Genomic DNA, 24,730 nt, shown 5'->3' with positions numbered 1-24,730 from the left:
TATAACAAGTCCTTATTTTCGTGCAGAGAGAAATGCAGCAAAATTAAATAAAGACCCTATTTGTTTATTTATTTGTTTGTTTAAAGAGCTTGCATAAAAAGCTAAACTTTCCCTTATCGGGGGAATAAGGTTTTATCTATCCATCCATCCATCCATCCATCCATCCATAACAAAACTCACAGAATTTATATAGACATTGGCCAGGGTATTAGAAGTTGTCTTTTTAATATTTTCTACCAATTGTTTTATGTTTTTCCTATGTGAGTGTTAAAATATAGCAAATATTTATTTTTGCTCTTGTTATATTTTTCCAAGGTTCAGAGTTGTTTTTCTAGTGTCTTTAAAACACAACAAAATCAGAATATATTATCTGTTTGTGTACAATACAAAAGAGTACAACTTATTTTTTATATAGCGCACCTTCACTGAGTGCTTTGTGAACAATTCTCAGTTAAAATAGTTTTTTGTAATTACCAAATACAGAAGTGGCACACATAAATAAGTACAGATTTGTTAAAATGTACAGAGAAGTAGAAATTGATTAAACTAAAATGGAAACCAACAATATCTGTCCATTAATTAAGTGATGAACTATGGCCAGCTAACAATGGTGGAGATTAAAATTGTAAAAGTGAAAGTCATAAATAAAGACACAGACCTTGGGATCTCAGCCACCTAGCTGCCTTCCCACTCTTGGGTTTTCTATAGTGGAGTCTGTGATGGCTGTCCAATCTGATGAGAGAATCTTTCCATTCGATTCTCTCTGTAATAGGTTACATTTTATTAACATTAGATTTTGTAAATTCTGAGACAACTTTTTGTTTTTTACTGAGTGTTACTATTTTGTTTAGCCATTGCTATGAAGTGACAATCCACTGCTGGGGAATTTGTCACATAAATCACGTGTGATGATGTCATCATTGTGACCATATAAAAGTCAGTGTCAAGGGCAATACTTTATCCAAGATCGTGGATAAGCATCAAAAGTTTGATTGTTTTCCTTTGTTTCCTCTGTTTCCTGACTATTTACTAAGCTCATTTGACTTCATTTTTGTTCTATGGCCTTTAGCTAGTCAACAAAGAGGAGGTCTGCAGACTGTTACCGTATCATCCAAATAGCAACATGGTGATTATTTTAAGGAGAAGAAGGTTTCTATTGTTCTGATGAGACCAAAATTGAGCTTTATAGCCATTAAACCAAATGCTACGTTTGATGTAAGTCAAAAATTGCACATTATCAAGCATGGTGGTGTCAGTATCAAACTGTGAGGATGCTTTTCCGCAGCAGGTCCTGAGAGAGGAGGGCAAAATGAACACAACAAAATATTTAAAAATCCTGAAAGAATATGTGATGCCGTCTGCAAGAATAATAAGCCATTGTTTTCCAGCAAGAGAACAACACCAAGTAAAAAACTAAAACTACAAAGGAGTATCTTCAAAGCATATCTACTAATGTACTGGAATAGCGGGATTTAAGATGAGAATTTGTGGCTGCACTTGGAAAAAGGCTGTTCACTCATAATCCCCATGCAGCCTGACAGATCTTGAGCAGTTTTGCAAAGAAGAAAGGAGAACAAATGCAGTAAGAAGATGTGCGAAGCTGATACCTGTGCACATAGACTCCCATCAATGATAATTACCAAAGATGCAGCTACTAAATTGTGAATTGAATGGGTTAAATATTTATCCAACCAATTAATATGTGTTTGTATTTCTATTTAATGTATTTGATGTATTTGTAATCAACTTAGACGACTTTGCAAAGATCTCTGTTCACTTTGACATTAAAGAATCTTTTTCTGTTGATCAATGTCAAAAATGCCAAACTAAATACATTGTGTGTAAAAATAAAGTGTGAAAACTTTCAAGGGAGTGAAGATTTTGATAGGCACTATATGTACCCCCAAATCCTTGAAATGATTCTTCAGAAATAACCGACTACACTGGTGAGACAACTTAAATCTAAAGCTGTCTTGCTTCACTTCTCTCGATGAGGCTCGTTCAGTTGTAGGACACAAACTCTCTGCAACGTTCTTCATGAAACTCCGTGGATACTGTGACTCCACATTCTGAAAATGGCCGTCTGCTACTGCCCATTTCAGATTTCCTCCCATTGATCTTATATATATATATTTTTTTAGATTTGTTTCTTCTGTAATACTATTTAGCTTATAAAGAATATAAAACCCGGCTTGATAAATTCAATTGCTCGTTCATTTTCTGAGAGCTTCATAAACTGACGAGCTTATTGTCTAATGGAGTGATCGCAACACAGGGGGAGGAAAAAAGGCCACAAAGTGATACCCAGCCCATTTGCTTCTACTTCATATTTTATTGTTTTAACTGTAAGAAGTACAAAATATTTTATATACAGTAATACTTACAAATCAAGTTTGTTAGCAGTGGTTCAGTCCTTGGGCACTAATATGATGCATCTAAAAAGGCTTAAAAGAACATAGTTATATATTGTTCATTTATATTTGTATCATCAGATGATAACAACATGAGTAAGATTCAGTCAAATGCACCACCAAGCAATTTGAAGACTCCAAGACTGACCATTTGGTTCAAGTTTGTTAGAACTATTGGAGGTGCAGAAACTGTTTCTAACTCAATGGACTCGACTGAACACAGTTTTATTTTTCAGTTTCCATCAAAGCTTAAGCCTTACATGATGCAATGGTAAATATCATGTGAGAGCCTTGTCCAAAGGGCAGTTTCTAATAGTCAGAAAAGAGACACCAATTCCTCTTCCTTCTTTCATAAAATGAAAGTAAAAAAAAAAGAATTGATCTTGATTATAAGATCCTTCTGGGAAAGGAATCAAATGTCTAGACTCTGATCCTCGGCTATTGGTATTTGTCCTGGAGTGATTACACAAACACTTGAATTATGAATGTATTTGATCCGTGCATGTGACTATAAGTTGCATCCTGACCAGCCAAATATTATGCCCATGTGAAAGAAAGAAAGAAAAAGAAAGAAAGTTTAGCATGGAATCTTTGAAATGATGTGTTATTGCAATTTACTTAAATTGTAAACTGGAGACGATCCTGGAGTCTTGATAAATGGAGAGGGTTGGTATCAGAAAAGGAATCTGGCCGTAAAAATCATGTTCGAACCTACATATGACTACTACTTGAGAAGTCTAGTCAAAAATAGTGACCAAATATAAAAATGGGAATAACTAAGGGAGAAGAAGAAGATACAGTTTACAAGGTTTATACCAAAAGTAAGGACTGTATGATTACTGTACATCAATTAAACCTGTGTACTTTTGCTTACATTGGTACAAAATCCCTGTTGGAATCAACACACTTCTGCCACTGTTCTAGAAGTCTGATTATCCTCTTGCAGTAAAAACTAGTCATGTTGATAAACATTTCTCTAACTGTCATGTCTGGATTCTCCCTGACAAACTTTTCGAAAGTGGTTTAATTAAACACACTTCTAGCTTATATGCAGATATCTTCATTGAATATGCACTTGAAAGTAGTCTTTTTCAAAAGACATTCCATCAGTACACCTTGTTGAAGTGATATGTCCCTGCCAGCCATTTTCTCGCAGTTAACTATAAACCCATCATCAATCACAACTGACGGAACTTCTGTCAATAGGCTCTTTACTTATGGTACTACTCTTGTAATTTCAGGACACTCTACCCTGGGCTGATTCGGCCTTCCACCCCTATTGAGCATGGCATAGATTTTCAGCAGCCTTTAACTTGAGAAACTGGAAATTGAAATGGGATGGCTGGAGTGGAGTAACACTAGTCTCCTGTTGCTGTCAGAATATACTTTGTCTTTCTTTATTCCTTAATTAAAGAAGTAGGGTATAAAAAACAGAGGATGGGCTAACTTCATGTCTATTACACCTTGTACTTGTGAGGATGCTTGCTAGTCCACATGTGCACCTGCTTTGCTACACTTTTTCTTGGGTTTACATTTTATCCACAATATAAAGCTCTATGGTTAATCAAACACCGTGGTTAGGGACAATCGAAAGTCGTAATAAAAAAAGGATTTTTTTTTTGTATATGGCAGAAAAGAAAAAAATTGTAAACATTTCTCTATTTTAATTTTTGCATGATTTGACCCTATTTATGTTTTGCTTTCAAATTTTATTTTTGTGTACAACCAAAAAAAAATCTTACACATTATTTTTTCAAACACTTGAAAAATGTTGCAGAAAGGCTATATCTGTCATTGCCATATGTCACGCCATTTTAACATTTAATGTCTCATGCTAAGTCCTGTTTTAGTATCATGTTGACTAGTCAAAATTCAAATTAGAGTCTGTAATTAAAATGTTCACTAAGCAGAATGGAAATTGTAGGTTTCTGTAATTTAATTTTCAGCAGTGGAAACTCACAGATGTTCTCCGTGAGGTTTTTAACTGGAGATTTCTATAGTTTTATATGGACTACTGAAATTAAATATTAAAAAATATAAAAATTTAACTAGTGTAAGTGCCTTAGAGGAAGGACAGGCATCCTGGCTGGGATGGAGATGATTTCTTGCCCAGCCATGAGGCCATAATGGAAGAATGGTGGGAGTGGAGACTTAACATGGCCAGAATGCCTTACAATTTTCATCCCAAACAGAAGAATAATGGATGCACCTGCAAAATGTGGGTGCCAGGAGCAGTTTATTTCCCCAGTGTTCCTCTGGGCTGAAGCCAGTTAGGATACTCACAGGGTGGCATGGAAATTGGAGTCCAGAAACACATCCCTGTCAGGGTCCTCGGGTGCCACCATAGGGCTCTACTGGGGGTGCGGGGGAGCTGCCCAGAAATGTTTTGGACGATCTACACTGTGAAATGAGAAGCAGTCATGGGTCCAGTTTAAAAGAAGCCTTCAGCCACACAAGCATCACAAGGACCAATACTCAGATGTCCCACTCACGTCTACTACTGGTGACAATATTGAAGGCACCTGTGACTTGTCATGGCAAACAGAAGTGTGACCCTTGGATTAAATGTAGGGTTAAACTAAGAGACCATCTGAGAAAGAACCTTGTGTTCTTTCTGTATTCATTTTTATAAATATATTACAGAAACTTTATGATTTGCCTTGCAATTACAGATATTGCCTGGTATCCCGAAGGGTGCCGGTTCGAATCCCCGTCACTGCCAAAAAGGCCACTGCTCTTCTGGGCCCTTGAGCAAGGCCCTTAACCTGTAATTGCTCCAGGGGTGCTGTACAATGGCTGACCCTGCGCTCTGACCCCAAGGGGTATGCGAAAACTACCAAATTCCTAATACAAGAAATTGTATAAAGCGAAATAAAGAACAAAAAAAAAAAAAAAAAAAAGTCAGCGGAATGAGTGTAATATCAGTCAGTCAGTCAGTCATTTTCCAACCCGCTATATCCTAACACAGGTTCACGGGGGTCTGCTGGAGCCAATCCCAGCCAGCACAGGGCACAATGCAGGAACAAATCCCGGGTAGGACGCCAGCCCACCGCAGGGCACACACACCCACACACCAAGCACACACCAGGGACAATTTAGGATCGCCAATGCACCTAACCTGCATGTGATTGGACCGTGGGAGGAAACCAAAGCACCCGGAGGAAATCCACGCAGACACGGAGAGAACATGCAAACTCCACACAGGGAGGACCTGGGAAACGAACCCGGGTCTCCTTACTGCGAGGCAGTAGTGCTACCACTGCTCCACCGTGCTGCTCATGAGTGTAATATCACATATAAAATGTATTATAGATAGATAGATAGATAGATAGATAGATACTTTATTAATCCCGATGGGAAATTCACAATTATGTGCACTTTGACTAGTCAATACTCAGTTCTAGACATTGCAAAGTCTAATTTGGTCTGATCAAAGATACATTACAGATATATAAATTAAAATTGAACTCTTCATAATTATACTTTAGATATGTAAAATATAATGTTGGACTCGGATTGTAATTTTAATGTAGTTTAATTAAATGTTAAAATGGCTTGCAACAGTTCCAGAGCCTCTGACCTCTACCTGGACACAGAGAAAACAGAGATTTTAAAACAATAAAGGCATTTATTTTAACACAGGGAAGGAAATGAAACACAAAAAAGAACTGAACACCTCCTATGTTGTGTCTTTGTGGACCCACCTTGTTTAGGCCCATCAATACTCGAGGCAGCCTTCATTATTTCAGGCTTCCCCGAATTGCTGACCTTCTAAACCACTAGACCCCTTTCATCTCAGCTTGTGAACCATCATCCCAACATTGAGTTTGTATGACAAAAAAATAACCACAAAATCCCAGTACTGAGTCAGTGATCAATTTTAAAGTCCAACAGCCACCACATAATACTTACTCCTGATCTTCCTTCATTTCAACACTTCCATCACACTCTAGGACTTTTTTTCTTTAAGCATAACAAAGAATAGTTTTGTTCTTGGAAGCATACAGGATCCCCCAGACCTCACCAGCCTGTATGGCTTCCTCCACTAAACACTGGTACACTCACATACCACCAGTAACCCCATAAGCCCTCTTCAGTGTTCCTAGATACCCAGAATAAGGCAGACACTGAAGCCTGGGACCTTTCTCTTTCTCTACCTTCTGATGGGAAACACTTACTCAGGCCTGTAACCATAGACATTTCAAAATATTGTAATATCCAGAAAATGTGTACAAATACTTTCCTCGTACCATAAGGAGAAGCTATAGTATTTACTGTAAATGACTTGGTCCCAAATGCTGTTTACTAAACGTGCTTAATCCAGTTCAGGGTTGCCTGAGCCTGCCCTGACAAGTCTGACCTTCAAGTCTGATGATAATATTGTAGAGTAGGTGCGGTGTGGTGGCACAATGGTCCACATGGATTTTCTTCAGTTTAGTTTTATTGTTGACTCTAACTTTGCAAGCATGAGTGAGTGGAGTCATGTATGTAAGTGTACTATGTAATATGGTGGTGCTACATCCAAGATAAGATAACTTTTTATTGGACTAAACAGATTTAGAAAATAGACAACTTAAAGGATGAATGGATGGTTACTGGGTGACCTGGTGGCACAATACTTTGGGATTCTTTTTCTTACTCAGCCGTTTTTGTGGAGTTTGAACACTCCCTCTAAAGACACTTCTGTTTCCTGTAACATTCCATACAAATTCAAATTAGATTAATGTAATTGATCTCCTTGTGCCTGATGATGTTGGAAGTGGCTCTAGACCCCATAAATCTCAACAGGTAAAAGGTGACACAGTACATAGTGTCTAAATGGTAATTTCATATTCCTGAATTTAGTATAGATGTTATGCCAGTTGTGAGTATTCAAAATGGCTTAGCTGGACCACAACATAGACTAGGTCCACCTGCAGTTTTAGATCCAGCCAACCTCTCTGAATCACCTTCTGGAAACATAGATTATGAGCAATCATAAAATGGGCTGAGAGAGTTACAAAAAACTGCAATAAGAGTTCATAAAAGCCATCAAAAACCAGGAATCTAAATCGTAAATGAAGTGTAAAGAAGAAATGGTATGAGTCGTTAATGAAAGCCAAGATCTTAAAACAATCAATCAAATCACAAAGTGGAATGCTATGAAAAACCAGACAATAAAAGCACAAGACTAAGGTTGTTGAAGGTTTCACTTGGGAATTTTGGAGAAAAAGCTTCAGCGCTCTGCTGGGTTTTATAGTGGAGCTTTCATGACAAGGGACACGGTGTCTCCTAGAAGGCAGCCTTAAGCAACAACCTAGCAACTTACTAACAAACCACTGAAGTAACAAATTGGCGGTGTGACGCACTTAAAATTATACGATAAAAATATTTATATTTTCCTTGAATGAAAATACTTGTACCAAACACATACATGGTTATATTCTGTCCTTTAAAGCTTTCAAAATATCCAAGGTAAATGAACGGAAAAAATGTTTTTGTAGCAAAATTTCTAACAAGTTGCCCTAATTCTTGATCCTCCTAGCTCCGTTAAAATATGCAAGTAGCATACTTCTGCTCAGGTTAAACTGTTGTCCTAACGCATTCCCTTTCTGTTGGTTCTCATGTCTGTGGTTCTCATGGTTGCATGTATGCAGTGCTCCATCCTGGATTAAAAAGCTCCCATGAATATTTTTCAGTGGGTAGCAATTTTGTGGTCTTTATGTTTTGATATGGATAAACAGAGAATTTGGGCTTAAACCAAAAACTGCTCAAATTTAATAAATATGAGATTTTGTGGACCTGACCTGACCAAAATGACGTTTGCTAGAAGTGACAGATGCTACCTTTAATTGTTCTGACTGACTGTGAACCCCACTGTCTTGAAATCCACCTGAGATCAGTGATGGTGCTTATCCCCAACACTGAAAAATAACTAGAGACCTTACAGGAATGTGCAGGAAAATCCATGGAAGAACAAGACCAATAACATGAAGAGGGTAAAGGCCTAGTGGAACGTGTATGCACCAATTTATTTCCCTACTGAGTTCACACTTAACCCTTTAGAGTCCTGTGCATACTCTTTTGATGTGTGCCAGGCTGTGGACAGCTCCCTTAGGAGCGTTCAAGGAAGCCTTAAGGTGTACCTCAAAAATATGCCTGACCAATGACTACTTCACATGACCGAACAGTGTGCACCAGTGTCCACCTCCAGTATGAGATTACACATCCTTGTCAGGAGTGTCAAGAGTACTAAGTAGGGTACAAGACTAAGCAGAAAATCTTGTACTGTATACTAGAAATTGCAGGAAAGGCTCATCCACCTCCACCTCCAACCATCTATCTAACCAACTCACCCTTAAACAAAATCCTCAAGAAAAAAATGAAGAATTATTAAATAAAATGCTACAGTTAGCTTGTAATGCACCCCACCCTCCTATATGGTACCCAAATTGACAACATTTATTGAAAAGTAATTCACAAACATGTTACAGCAGAAAAGAAAAATCCAAAAGGAAAAATGGGTGGCGTAGAAAAGGAGAGCAAAGGGTTCCAGACCAAGTGTTCAGCTCGGCAGCCACCACAAGGCCATCTCAGTTTTCAAAAGTCGTCCCATTTGGAGCACCAAGTCTGTGTTCACCAGCATCAAGGTTTCAAATAAGCCTTGCCACGCAGTTGTCCAAGAAGAACAGTGTATGTAAAAGTGTATTTCAGACAGGGGGCCCTGGGGCACATTTGTAAACCCACGGGTACACAAGTTCCATGTTTTTCTCTTTTAGTAGTTTCTTTTTTTCTTTATTTGCTTCCTTTATTCCACACAACATCTGCCAGAGGCAAGGCTGGTTTAAGGTGCTGAATGGTTCCATTCCGTTGGTCAGGTGGTGTTGGGCTCCTTGGTCGCTTCTTTTGTCTGAAGTACATCTATCGTGTGACCTACAAAAAAAAGTGCCCAGTTAGAGGAAGTCATTGTAAAAAAAAATAATAATAATAATAATCCGAGTCCAAATAGACAGAACAAAAATTGACTACCTAAGAGCATATAACTGACTGCAGAATGGTGGCAACAAAAACAAAACAAGACATATCATGGCATTGTAAGAATGATAATAGAAATATCAAAAAAAGAATACTATTAAGCAAAAACTAAAGTAAAGACAATAGCAGCAGCAATATTTCATCCATTATACACCATGACGAGGCCTGAATGTAGACATTAGGAAAGGAAGCTAATACTATTTATTTAGAAACTATTCACCTGCAAGGAAATCTGCTTAACCACTAAGTAACTGTGTTTCTCATAAAGGTCAGATGAGATGATGTACAGTAATATGTCACATAACTTTCACATCACGTGACCAACTATTAGGATACCAGCTGTAAATGATATGACACAGCCATGCAAAGATGAACATAGAACAGCAGCAACAATCCCAAAACCAGAAACAAAATGGCATTATGAGAGTAATGATAAGAATAACAAAAATGCATAAAAAATCCTTAAAAACTGATTATCAAGATACCAAAACACCATTCAATTGTACTGACCTCTGATTTTTTGCATCAAACATGTCAGCCATTTATTTTTATTTGTTTAATTATTTGCTTGACATTATTTAATGTAACAGCACTTTGGTAAATCCCGAAATTAGAAATGACATTTAAAAGTTTATAAGAATTAACTAAATATAAACCCTCTTTATTGTATATGAGAGTCTCTATGAGTCTAAAGGTCACCCAGACAGTTAAGATCATTTTTAAGTTATCTGAAAGGACTCCAAATGTGATGTACTGTATGAGTTTATACAATCTACTGTCAAGCTCAGCATACCTTAGAAGAAGGTGAGTGTAGCTGGTATGATCTATAATAAAAGTGAAAGTATTCTAATTTTCTGATCTGTGTTACTGATTCCCACATAATGAAGATTGGAGCCTCCTCATACAATATGTACAGCCACTGACAACACCCTGACAAGACCATGAGCTTTATGCTGCTTATAATGATGTAGCTTATTCTATCTATGTCCAACATACGGACCTTAAAGAAAATTAAAGCATGTGAAAATACAGTGAACGTGGTGACATTCCAGAAAATACAATTCCTCTTCTACTGGGGATGAAGGCTTCTGACTCTTACATGAACTGCAAACATTGGACATGTGTCTGATCCCAAGGTTCCAAGCCTTGGTGTTCATGAAGGGTAAGACTTGAGGCAGACTCTCTCTCTCTCTCTCTCGCTCTCTCTCATTATACTGTCAAAATAGCGAGTGCTAATTGGCAGTTATGCAGGCTTTCTGAAAGATTTCCAAACAACACGGCTGCCTGCTGCCAGCAGCAGCTCATCTCTGTTTTTGACAACACTTTGCTGCTGTTGGCTGCATTTCCTGAAAAGACAAGCGGCCCCATTAGCGGAACTCCAACATAATGTTTGTCAGTTATGGCGTCTTTACAAAGTGGGTGGATTTTGTGGAAAACAAGTACTTGTACCAGGCTTGCAGAATAAAAATTAAGGATAGTGTGCCAGCTAGAGGGTCCATAGGTCTTCTTCAGAATTGATCAAGTTGTTATATGGAAATCAGTTCATTTATTAAGCGTAGATGAAGCATTGACCAAGTCAAAATAAGTATTACTTGTTTTTGGAAATCAGTAAATCAATCTTTATTTCTTAAACAGTAAAGCTTTTCACATAAAGTACTTCTATAAATGATATTTCATGAAGGTTAGAAGGCTGGCATATATTGCCAAGATTATAAAGAGTCATTTTATGGCGGTTATTTTGAGATGGTGACTTCTTTTTTGTCACATTTACCTTCCCACATCATTGACTGCACAAAGTATGGCAGCATCATATTTGCACACAATGTTATTTAAATCAGAGCAGATCATGTATGCAATTCAGTGGAACAATGACAAAGACTTGATGAGGTTGCTGGGTTTTTCACAGTCAATTTATCTTAATTTACTGGTCTATCCAAACACCCGATCTCGGTCCAGTTGGAAGTATACTGGATGACACTGAATGGGTTATTCAGAACAAAGAGTTTCTTCCCCAGTTTGCAACTATTATGGGACACGTTGCAGTAGATATACACCAGGAGCCCTGTGACACACTTTTGACACATTGTAGAGTCAATACCCTTTATTTGGTGACAAATGGGAAAACCAGCTTATAGGCAGTGTGGCAACGTGAATAAGAAATTGGACCAATAAGCCACAAGGCTGCTAGTTCCATTTGTTACTTAATATGTGATAATGAGCAAGTGACTTAAGAAATGGATCTAAACAGTTACTCTGATTCCTTATCTCGTAAGTCACCTTGGACATCAGCCAAATATGCAACAATATAATATGCGTTTTACTTAATAAGCAAATCAATAACTAATAAAAATGAGCAATAACTAATAATAATGAATAATACCACTCAGTGTTCAAGCAGATTTTGATGGAGCCCTTGTATGAAAGTGACATGAAGATGTGCTCTCCATTAAACTAAATGTAAAGCACCTTTATTACAAACACAGATAATAAGTCAAAAATGCAGTGTAATGCAATAAGTCTAACTGCTAGCTGGTGTGGACTAACAACTGTCGCCCTGAGGAGTGGCTATCCACTTTCCCAGATTCCTAGAACAGTGAATACTCCTTCCTCTCAATCCATCCAACTGGTCATCTTTCATCATCTTTCATAACCTCAGTGTAAATGTCCATTAATTTCACTGGGGAATGTTTTTTTTCTTCATTCCCAAACTCTGGGATAATTTTCTAGGCTTTCCACTATTTGTCATTTTTGAATTGTAATGCATATGTACAACTCCTACACATTTTCAAAAAGGGTAAAATTCAACACCACACAGTGCTGCAAGGTTATGGCATTGATCTCTTAATAATTCACAAGTATATTGTTTGTTAAAAAGAATACCTAACCTTTAATTATCAGTATTTGTTGATATGTTTTATTATTTCCTCATTAACATAAATATATTCATTCATTTGTATATTTATTTTTATTACAGATCCAGCTTACTACACTCATCTTCCTCTGAGAAATGTATTTAAACTCGTAAAAAAGCAAATAACTACAGTGTGTTTATTTAATATTTGAGCAAAGCGCTCACCTTAGTTGTCTTGACTTTATTCCCTGTGCTGCAGCTCCATCCCGTGAGATCTGGTAACACTTTACACTCCTCCCCATCAAGGCAGGGCTGCATTTGACACCACCACTTCTGAACAACTATCGAGGCTGGAATGAGAGAAGAAAGAGGTGTTAACAAACATAATGGCCCTTGTAGGTCAATAAAGTTTCAGTAGTCATTTCAGCGTTGCTTCAATGTGCCGATGAACTTATATGAGATGACTGATTGGTTATATAGAGAAAGTTTGTAACTGAGCTCCTAGCCTCCAAAGCAAGTGTGGACAATATTATTGATACCTTAGGATATTACAAAACACGAAAATGCTGGGTTCCATAAACTTAATTATTAAACACAAAACTGTAAGGAAAGAGCTGATCTGCTGATCTCATATCTGATCGCTCCTTACAAGCTTGAGGTTGAAACAAGGATCCACCACTTTGAAATAAAAACTATAACATAATCAATGGAATGGCAATTTCAAACAGCTCCCCAGAAGAAGATGTTGAACTCAATTCACTCAGCAGGGGATGTAATGTCCACTGTCTTTTGTAGTGCAGAAAACGTTATTTTAATAAACATGTCACATGAGCAAACTGTTGACTCAGATCTATACATGCAAAGTCTTAAAAATTTTCAGAAGTGTTAAAGGAGATTTTGACCTGGCATACACTAAATGTTAGTAAAATCAACAATACACACACATGTCTGGAAACACAGGGGGACTTCATAAAATTCAAGTGGACAGCTCTTCCAAATCCACTCCATAGCCTAGATTTTGCACCTTCAGGTTTCCCCCTCTATAGAGCCCTTAGTGATGCCATGCAGTGGAGAAGATCTGAGAGCAATCACAAGGCACAAGGATTTACAAGGCTCTTGAAATTCATGGAGTTGTTGTGGAAAAATGAGGAGTATATCATAAATCTTGCTTTACTACAAATATGTTTAAAACAATTTTAAATTAAATCATCTGTGGTATTTGTCAAAGTCAGGTAATAGAAAATAGTTTTGAATTATTCTATCTCTTGCCTTACATGCACTTTCAGTGCCTTTCCTCTGTATTTGCTTGTGAGAATGTCTCTTCACCGGTGCTACTTCTCTTGAGCACTTTCCTATAAAGCCTGTTTCTGAGACTCTGTCATTATTTTTGAGGCACCTTTCTCGGCTCCAGTTCAGTTTTATACTGCCTGACTTTGAAGGCGACTCTCTCATTGTAAGCCTTTGCTCCTCCTCATGCATCTCACACTCGCACTTCCTCTTTTGTTGCATCACCAAAGCCAAACTGACCAATCAGTTTACTCTGTGTGTCTGGACACACCTACCTTAGTGTTTTATTATATAGTAGATTAGGAGAAATATCTATCTATCTATCTATCTATCTATCTATCTATCTATCTATCTATCTATCTATCTATCTATCTATCTATCTATCTATCTATCTATCTATCTATCTATCTATCTATCTATCTATCTATCTATCTATCTATCTAACTATGGAAAAAGGTTTCAGAGAGATGACACTGGCTCCCAGAGATCAGCTTGGCCTACACTCTTAAAAATTATGGTTCTAAAACGGCACCATACTGGACTTGTGAGGTTCCTTCTACAACCATTGCTTCTTAAGCAACCATTTTACTCTAAGAGCAGTTCTTTGCATATGACATTGTTTCTTTGGGTTTTAGAGGTTCAAATATGTGGAGAACACATATATCTTCAATGTATATTTGGCTACCTAGGAGGATATTAACAGATCAAGAAATGTCCTTTTTTAAACCAGGAACCATTAGTATTTCACAGATTTGCTATTATCTAGTCATGGATATTTAAAGAATATGTTACTTATCTAAATAAATAAAGGTTCTTTCTGGAACCGTCATGGGGATGGTTCTTTTGGGAACTAAAAGAGTTCCCCAATGGCATCTGTCTGAAGAATCATTGTGGCACTTTAATGTTTAAGAGTGTAGCCACCCATTGGCAAGGTGACATTAGCAGAAAAGTAAGACAAAGCCTGGAAGAACACATGGTTGACAACTGTGATTTAAAAACCAAATAAGCCAATTCTGAGCCAAAGGTTTTTGTAATTTGACCATCAGATTAATTTCTTTATATAAAATTGTGATTTTAGAAGTAAAATATCATAATCCAATGTGTGTAAAAAACTAAAATATCTATTGGGGCCATTTTTCTCAAAATTATGGACAGTTCATTTTACAATAACTATGTTAATTTTCATTCAGATTGAGTAAGTCATTTTTGAGTGAACATGTCCACAGACATCCTAACATACTGACAGAAACACAATGAGACAGACAAACAGACATCACTCTAAACGTATTAGTAGTGACTGCGGTGTGTTGTCCAATAGGGGTGCTGGGGTACCACTCCACTTACCCCTACCAGCAAAAAGAACAAAATTATCATTAACTTGTTTAATACAATTTGCTATTTTATATCAAATAATGTTTACATGTTTAGTAATGTGTTTGCCAGAAATTGGGATGTTCCAAATGCATTCCTTAATAATTTTGGTAAAAGCTGTACTTAATTATTACCTGTTTGTCCTGCTGTCACTCTGTAGGAATAGTTTGCAGGCTTCCTGATTGTACTTAATGCACTTTTCATTAGTCAGTCAGCAGTTCAGAAAAATATTAGGTTAAGACAGTGAAGAGAACACTATTGTCCAGTCAAGAAGATGTAGATACACAAAATGAACATGTACAAAAAAAACAGATATTATCATAAAGTAGCAATCAGGTGACCATGGCAAAATTTTTATTAGAAAAAAAATGATTTGGAATTGGAGGCAATAAATCAGCCAGGGATTGTCTTTTTGAAGAAAGGTGTACATCTAGAGAAGATCACAGACCAGGAAATAGGCAAAGAACTAAATGTAAAGTAGTGGTGAGGTTTGGGTGAAAGTTGCAAGGGTGTTTTGGAAGACAATGTAGAATAAATGACATAAACAGATGGATAAAACACCCATGTGGGTGCAAGGAAGAAATAACTGACTCAAAGACTTTTCAGATGTGAAGATCTACCGTATGTGTGGACTGTTAGCACCTCAATAATATTTTTATTAAATTCACCCACAGTACAAGTAAGATCTGAAAGTCATCTGAGCGACACCTGCTGCAAATAAAAAAATAAGATGGTGAAGAATATAGTTTCACAATTTTTCACTGCAATAAAGCTTAAATGGTTTGTGAGTAAACAACAACATTTGTTAAGCACTTAATGTTATTTAACATAAAAAATATTAATAATATTCTACCACCAATATGGTACAACTAGAAACTGTAAAATGAAAAATCTGTTCTCTCAATGTTGTGAGCGTTGCATAATTTATAAGATGTTTATGATGGTGCCAGTAAGAAATAACTTAATGAAATATGTCACTCATAATACCAATGATAATTAAAAACTCAAAGATGAATAATGTCTACAAAGGCACTTCAGGGGTTCAATGCAGCAAACAGTAAATAAATAATGAAGCTACACCTTTTCATAAAAAATACATATTTGATATATTTATACACTTTAAAGAATGGATTGTAGTAATGAAATAAACTTTTCCACAGGCATTTTGATGCTTAAATGATTTAGTTTAAATGTACACCATATATATATATATATATATATATATATATATATATATATATATATATATATATATATATATATATATATATATATATATAGTATAAAAAAATGTGTGTGTACTCTTTGTATTATTTAACAGGTACTCTATAACATGTCTATGATCTGCGTCTTGCAAATGATGTTTGCCAACTGGCCAACCAACCACAGGTGTTACCTGGTAGGTAACCATCCAGATAATCAGATTGTGATTCAGACCTAGGAATGTAATACTGCCATCTTCACCCTGTCAAGTAAGTGAACCAGTCGCCCTGGGGCAAAGTCAGAGGCTTTGCCTCATGTGCTGATGTCCAAGGTTCGATCCCCATATGGGAAGCAAAGGTGTGTACACCTGACAAGCCCCAATTAGGGTGAAGCATGTGTCATGTACTCTTTATATTATTTGGCAGGTACTGAATCACATATCTATAATCTGCTTCCCCCAAATGAGAGGACATGGTGGTTGTTTGCCGACTGACCGACCAACCACAGGTGTTACAGATTAAGAGGGGTCGAGATTAAGAAAAATAATCTTAACCCCTCTGCTCTTGAAAATTTTAGACCCATCTCTAACCTGCCTTTCTTAAGTAAAATTCTAGAGAAGGCAGTCATTATGCAGTTAAATGAGCACCTCAATAAACCTGCTATTCTTGATAAATTTCAGTCAGGTTTTAGAACAAATCACAGCACAGAAATTGCACTCGTTAAAGTAGTAAATGATTTGCAGGTAAATGCAGACAGAGGCCATTTATCTGTTCTCATCCTCTTAGATCTGAGTGCCGCATTTGACACCATTGATCATAATATTCTTAGAAATCGCCTTAGTCAATGGGTGGGCCTCTCTGGCAGTGTCTTAAATTGGTTTGAATCCTACCTGGCAGGGAGAAAATTCTTTGTTAGTTGTGGTAATTACAACTCAAAGACACATGATATCCTATATGGTGTTCCACAAGGCTCTATCCTGGGTCCGCTGCTCTTCTCAATCTACATGCTTCCATTAGGTCAGATTATCTCAAGGCACAACGTGAGCTACCACAGCTATGCTGATGACACACAGCTGTATTTATCAATTGCACCTGATGACCCCGATTCTATTGATTCGCTAACACAATGTCTAGCTTGTATCTCAGAATGGATGAATAGTAACTTTCTCAAGTTAAATAAAGAGAAAACTGAAATCTTAGTGATTGGCAATAATGGATACAATGAGGCTATTAGAAGTAAACTGGATGCATTAGGATTAAAAGTCAAAACGGAGGTAAAAAGCTTAGGGGTAACTGTTGACTGTAATCTAAATTTTAAATCGCATATTAATCAGATCACTAGGACAGCATTTTTTCACTTAAGAAACATAGCTAAAGTTAGACCTCTTATATCATTGAAAGATGCTGAGAAATTACTTCACGCGTTTGTTTTCAGTCGACTAGATTACTGTAACGCACTCCTCTCGGGACTACCCAAAAAAGACATAAATCGTTTGCAACTAGTGCAGAATGTAGCTGCTAGAATTCTAACCAGGAAAAGAAAATCCGAGCACATCTCTCCAGTTTTGATGTCACTACACTGGTTACCTGTGTCATTTAGGATTGACTTTAAAATTCTGCTTATGGTTTATAAAGCCTTAAATAATCTCACCCCATCTTATATATCGGAATGTCTGACGTTTTATATTCCAAATCGTAACCTCAGATCCTCAAATGAGTGTCTCCTTAGAATTCCAAGAGCAGAACTTCAAAGAAGTGGTGAGGTGGCCTTCTGCTGTTATGCACCTAAAATCTGGAATAGCCTGCCAGTAGGAATTCGCCAGGCTAATACAGTGGAGCACTTTAAGAAATTGCTGAAAACACATTATTTTAACCTGGCCTTTTCATAACTTTACTGTAATTTAAATCTTGATACTCTGTATATCCAATTCATTATAATAACTATTCATGGTGGCTCTAAAATCTGTACTAATCCCTACTCTCTCTTCTGTTTCCTTTTCTGGTGTCCTTTTGGTGGCGACTCAAAGCACTGTGATGTTCCAACAATGATGGATGGATTAAAAGCCAGAAGTCTGTATGACCATCAGCATCAAGTGACCCCGTGAGAACCCTAACTACAAAGAGGACTATTTCATTTATGTTAGGTAGAATGCCCAGAGGGGACTTGGCGGTCTCGTGGCCTGGAACCCCTACAGATTTTTTTTTTTTCTCCAGCTTTCTGGATTTTTTTTTTGCTTTTTTTGTCCACCCTGGCCATCGGACCTTACTCCTTTTCTATGTTAACTAATGTTGTCTAATTTTAATTTGTTCTTTTGTCTTTTATTTTTCTTTTCTTCATTATGTAAAGCACTTTGAGCTACTTTTTGTATGAAAATGTGCTATATAAATAAATGTTGTTGTTACAGTAGGAAACCATCCAAATAATCAGATTGCAGTTCATACCTATATATTTAACCTTAATCAAAGGAATAATGTCTGTGTGTCTGTCTGATTGCTATATTCTCTGCTATCCAACTAATGGTGAATCATAAACATTAGCATTGCTTTTACGAATCCTGAACCAAATGTCATGAGAAGAGACATAAGAACTGGACAGACACACTGCAGTGCAAGCACTTACGCTCAGAGGCGTAGCTAGGGTTTTCAGCGCCCAGGGACAACTGAAGATTTTGCGCTCCCTCCTGCTTGCCAAAATGCAATGGGGAACATCAATTCGGCGCCCCCTGGATGCTGCACCCGGGGACAGATGTCCTCCCTTGCCCACCCCAGGTACGCCACTTACTGTACGCTAAGGTCTACGTTGATTACTTGACTCTCAACTCATTTTAGATGGATAGCAGAGAAGGCTGGCGTCCTTCAACATCTGCAATAAGATGCTGCAGATGTTCTATCAGACAGTTGTGGCGAGCGCCCTCTTCTACGCGGTGGTGCTGGGGGGGTAAACATTAACATTATACAAAGATATTGTCTGTTTTTTACCTGCATTATTATCAATCATTAATTTAATATTGTTTTTTGTATCAGTAAGGTGCTGCTGGAGTATGTGAATTTCCCCTTGGGATTAATAAAGTATCTATCTATCTATCTATCTATCTATCTATCTATCTATCTATCTATCTATCTATCTATCTATCTATCTATCTATCTATCTATCTATCTATCTATCTAAACGTTTGACTACCAGGCTCATCTAAGGTAGGCACTAACACTCCATGACACAAGGGAGCGCTGTCGCTGACAGCAACATCTCCCTTTTTTCCTGCATCCCTGAGACATTGCCCACTAAGGGAAACTGACTTCACCTCCTGCTGTCCTTATCCTATAAAAGCATAACACTCCTGGCGTGGCACATCTCATTCTGTAGAGAGCAGACTAAACATCCTATCTGAAGACTAAAGGTCATTCCTGAACTTGGTATAGCCGCGAAAAGATTGAAAGTCCTCTTGTTTATTTCTTTAGTTAATCTGCTTTTCGTTTTGCCTTTTTTACACCCCATCAAGCACCTGTTTCAGTTCAAAGACTTCGTAAATATTTAAAGGGGCAACTCAGTTGGTGCCCCAACACTTTCTCCGTGACTAGTGTGTTCCATTGGTCAATTGCAATATATATATATACAATTGGATGGAGCATTAAACTGGCAAATATACTGTATTAAAAGTCTGAATATATAAAGTTGTATGTAATGAATGACTTATGCATAAGATTCAAGGGAGGGATGATAAAAGGAAGTGAAAATACCCTTAAGTTTCCTCTGATCCTGGCTACACAAACCTCAGATGGTGCAAGAGCAATACCTCTCCAGCTCTCTCCTTTGCTATACTCACTTCGAGTACATTACCTCCCAGCCAGTTGAGTCTTTGCTGTAATTCGCCTCTCAATTCTAATCTCAGTGGTTCACTGGCATAGTGAAGATGTTTTGGACTTGGATGTCCATAGGATACATTCCTCAGAATTGGGTTTTCCCTGGGGTGCATATCCGAGAATAAAGTGACAGTCCAGAAGTGCCCTTTCTATCTCTTGTGACTGTGACCCCAGAGCTCCCTATTTGACAGTAACAGGCTCTCCTTTATTCCTGAGCTCCAAGCACATACACACGCTTTGTAACAAGGCGCTATATATGCACCCAACCTGACACAATTCACACTGGAGGCACACGTATACAATAACTAAACTTTTTATTTTCTTCACCTGTGGGGCACGTCTTCCCCGTAATCCCCACAGGCACAACGCAGTCCCAAAAACACCAAGTACACCACATACTTCTTCTCCTGCACCACCACTCCTCCCAGGAAACCTCGTTCTCCTCCACCCGACTCTGTCCGTTGAGTGGTGGTTGCTGGCTCCTTTTATTGGGCACCCGGAAGTGCTCCAGGTGCTTGATTGCCGAGTTCCGGCTACACTTCCGGGTGTGGCGAATATGCTGCCCAAATGGTCTCAGGAGTCCCAGCTGCAGCACCCCGTGGCGGCACCTGCAGGACCCAACATGGCTACACCCAACTCCAATTCCCATGGAGCCCTGCGAGAAACCGAGGCAACGCTCCAACCCAGGGGGGAGGCCATCCAGCGTCCAGGGGGAGGTATTGCACCATCCAGGACTGCTCCCCCTGAATATACAGTTAAGGGGTGTCCTGGCCGGGCATGGACCCCGGCTGTCTGCCACAGCTTGCACACACATACACGCACACATAAAGAGAGTGGACACTTTATTGGGTATACATGCTTGATATTGAAACTGGCCTGCTCCTGCTAATCATATGGCTTCAGATCAATAAGTATAGTGTAAGGCATGAAGTCATGGTAAAGGAATTTAATTGTTTGACCAAAATTAGAATGCACAAAAACATGAGCCCTACGTGTCTTTAATTGTAAAGTGACTGTTTGTGTCATACATGGTGGGTACAGCATCAATGTAACAGCTGCCCTCCTGGCATTGTCACTAATGAAAACATCCACTGAGTGACAGTTCTGGGCCAACAGAACTTGTTAATATGAGGGGAGAGAGAAGAATGACCAGACCTTTAGACAAAAGCCCTGAAATACTGGAATAACAGCTTTTTTCAACAGAAAGTCATCTCTAAATGCACAAGGTATTGGACCTTAAGTTGGTTAACCAGCAAAAAACAGAGTACGGGTCAGAAGAGAATGCTCCACGTGGAGTGAGGTGATCAGTGGAGTACCTCAAGGGTCTCTTCTGAGTCTGTTACCTTTTTAGATTTTGTTATAGTTAGTAAACTTGTGAAATGAAAATACTAAAATTAAAAGAATGACAGACACTAAGCAGGCAGCAAAATCAATTCAAAAAGACAATCTTCAAAGCTGGGTGAACACTTGGAAAATGCAGATTAATGTAGAAAAGTGCTACACATGGGCAGAACACATCTGTCTATTATAAAAAAAAATCTTGGAAGGAGACGAGACGTGATTGTCTCAGAGACACTTTCACATCCTGCGAGATGAGTCTTTGTGCCATGCGATATAACCATGCCCGGGACCGAAAGCCCTGTGAGACGAGCTTATGCAAAGGAATTTGGAAAAGTCCTGTGTGGTTATGTCAGACACATTTCTTATAGAGAGAAAGTAATGATATTCACTCATGGGCAGTTATACGTTGCGTTGTCACGATGTAATTCAAACATGGAATCAAAATTCAATGCGATACTGATGAAAAGGTAAAAGCAAAAAGAGATTGAATATATTGACATAGGTGATATGACAGAAGTGTGCTGTGCAAAATGCAGATCACGTGGTGCAGCAGCAGCAAGCCAGCAGCTGATCAAGCAAAGAGGAGGTAAATAAACAATGTATGTGTTTCCCATTGTATCACTGTTTAAGAAGGGGTGTCAGAGGAGCGATCGCGTCTTCTTGTGGTGCGTTCAGCCCCCCTCGTGAAGTGGTTGGCGCATAGCTCAGGTGGGGGGATGGGCGAGCAAAGCAAGCAGGGAACGAAGCCCCCTAGTCAATTATGGACTATTGGATGACACTGTCACATAGAAAGCAACCTCTGAAAAAGGATTTAAGGGTTTATGTTGACAAAGTGTTTTCCTTGTCTAAACAATACACAGAAAAAGAAAAAAAAATGTGTTGTTATGCTCAGACTATTTAATTTCACTAATGAGACCGCATCTGGAGTACTGTGTGCAATTCTGGGCACCAGGCTACAAGAAAGACATGGCAGCACTTGAAGCTGTGCAGAGGAGAGCAACCCAGTGCATTTCTAAAGGATATGTCATACTCTGACACACTCAGAGAATGAAACCTGCTTATCCGGATCTTCAAAATTCTCACGGGCACTGAAGTCTGCTAAAGTAGATCCATCAGAAGTCTTTCATCTTAACTGTGAATCACATTACCTGAGGCCATCAGTGGAAATTAAGGGGAAGTGCATTTAGGACTGAAGCCAGGAAGCACTTCTTTATGCTAAGAGTTGTGGGAATCTGGAAAAATTTAATGAGACATGTACTTGAAGCAGAAACCTTAGCAACCTTTAAGAAGTATCTGGGTAAGATATAGGGACAGCTTAGGTATTGGCTACACAAATGACATTGATGGACTGAATGGTCTCCTCTCGTTTGTCAGATTTTTTATGTTATGTTATGGATGGGTTACTGAAGCAGAAGATCATGCTGGATTCCACTCCCCTCAGCTAAACAGAGGAAGAGGAGACTACATTGAGCATGTTACCACCAAAACCAAACAATTGAGCAAATGAAGTTTAGAAAAATATCGCGTAGTCTCATTACCTTTGATTTCTGCTTTTACTTGCGTGGTATGGTCAGAATTTGGAGCCATCCTGCCTTGTGATAGCGGGAGTGCTATAGTGTGGGGGATCATTTTTTAGCTTTGTTTACACTAATTGAGCATCATTTGAGTGCCACAGCATAGCTAAGCAGACTGTGTGCTTCTTTTTAAGGCTTCTGTGTTGCAATGAATACTTCCAATCCCTCAGGATAATGCACCATGTTGCAGAGCACAAATCTTTCAAAATTAGTTTTCATGAACATTACATGACTTCAGTCCAATTTCCTGCACAGATGCCAGATCTCAATCCAATAAAACACCTTTGGGATGATGTGGAACGCAAGGTTTGCAATGTGAATGTATGATTGAAGTATCTTTGAGGAACTTTGTGGCACGATGCAGTCAGCTTGAACCAAAAAGGAATTTTTCCAGCATCAAATCATACCTTGAAGAATACTGGCAATTTTGGGGGCAAAAACAAGTCCTGTCCAGTAATAGATACAATAAGTAATAAGTAAAAATATATAATATTGACTTATTTCAGAAGGGACATTTACACAAAAATCAGTTATTAGCTATGTGCTGTCCAACCAAATAGATAAACATTATTTACTATTATTATTATTTCAGCTGTAGGGTGTGTTGAGAGAGTAGGAAATGAAAAACCAGCACAAAAAAATCCATGCGTTTATAAATAGACAGTAGGGACGGCTAAAAGTCATCATGATTACACGTCTTGCTTATGAGAAGCTGGGGAAGAATGAGGTGAGAAATTACGGAGCAATAATGGAAATCGTTTATCGCACAGTTGTAAATGGTTTGTAAATAGGTGGTGGTGCTGGGCGAAATTTTATACCAATCATAAAATGCTATTAATAAAAACAGCAACAAGAAATGATTAGATGATAGGATACTGCAAATGTGTTATCGTGCTGCTGTAAAAGCCAATGTTTTTGTGTGCTTAAAAGTCCCAGTTGGTTCAATTGAGAATTGATGTTCTTTGTTAGGTCAAACATAATAATAATAATAACAGCCATATCGACAAAACATGAAAATAGCATAACTACAACATATGTTTAAGGTGTTGAGCTCCAAAGCAGCTTAAAAAGGTGTTTTTAAAGATTATCTGCATTACTAATACATTTGATGTGAACCAAATAAAGAATATAATATTAATGGTATTATAAGACCATATATTTCATATCACTAAAGAAGTTATAAATGCATGGAAGTTTTTTAAAAAGTAAACTGTTTTAACAGTGTCATGAGATGTCTAGGATATAACAACCACTTAAATGGCTCATAAGAGAAGTCATTCTGGTGACTGGCAAGTAGAGGCTATCCAGAGAATGTTAGCTCCACAAGGGTCAGCCACATACGGACCCTCCAGTTAAAACAAACTCAGACAAGGGACATATGGGCTCGGGAGGAAACTAGCTTTATTATTGTTGAACAGCAATCTTTCATGAGCATCTAATCATTCAACAATAATCATGTCCCTGGGTAACTGTAATAAAGTAAAGTAAAATAGTGGGTTTGAGGAGCAGCCTTCATTACTATATATAATGACCAGCTTATGCTTTGTGAACTTAGTGAACACAAATAATGAGATAAAACCGCCATTTTCTGAGGTTACATAGGAGAGGAAACATCAAAGCTCCTTTGAATAGAAAATCATTTAATCAGTCAATCAGTCACTATGCTTTTCATATGGCATCTTTAACAGATGACTTTTTCACTAAGCAAACTAAAAATTTAGATAGGTAACCCTAACCCTAGGCTTTATGGCCTCTATTTGTGTCCTTCTTACAATAAATAGCTTGAAGGCTAGGGGGCACCACTGAGCCCCAAACCCC

The 24,730-nt window shown here is 38.0% G+C and overlaps 1 protein-coding gene across 2 annotated transcripts in view; it reads right to left on the bottom strand.

The window, feature by feature from the left end:
• Positions 1-8,833: 8,833 nt before the first annotated feature.
• The window catches only part of tafa3a (TAFA chemokine like family member 3a), a 324,761-nt gene continuing 308,864 nt past the window's right edge, over positions 8,834-24,730 (bottom strand). For both annotated transcript variants that reach the window (XM_028798088.2, XM_051925649.1), the window contains exons 5-6: positions 12,502-12,626; positions 8,834-9,323 (exon numbers count right to left, since the gene is read on the bottom strand). In XM_028798088.2, coding sequence (XP_028653921.1) covers positions 9,312-9,323; positions 12,502-12,626 — 137 coding nt within the window. In that variant the 3' untranslated portion in view covers positions 8,834-9,311. The remainder of the gene's footprint in view (positions 9,324-12,501; positions 12,627-24,730) is intronic.

Source organism: Erpetoichthys calabaricus, chromosome 3 (genome assembly GCF_900747795.2).
Source record: "Erpetoichthys calabaricus chromosome 3, fErpCal1.3, whole genome shotgun sequence".
In the NCBI taxonomy this organism is placed as follows: domain Eukaryota; kingdom Metazoa; phylum Chordata; class Cladistia; order Polypteriformes; family Polypteridae; genus Erpetoichthys; species Erpetoichthys calabaricus.
The sequence above is the reverse complement of the archived record's forward strand: the minus strand, read 5'-3'. Positions and strand labels throughout refer to the sequence as shown.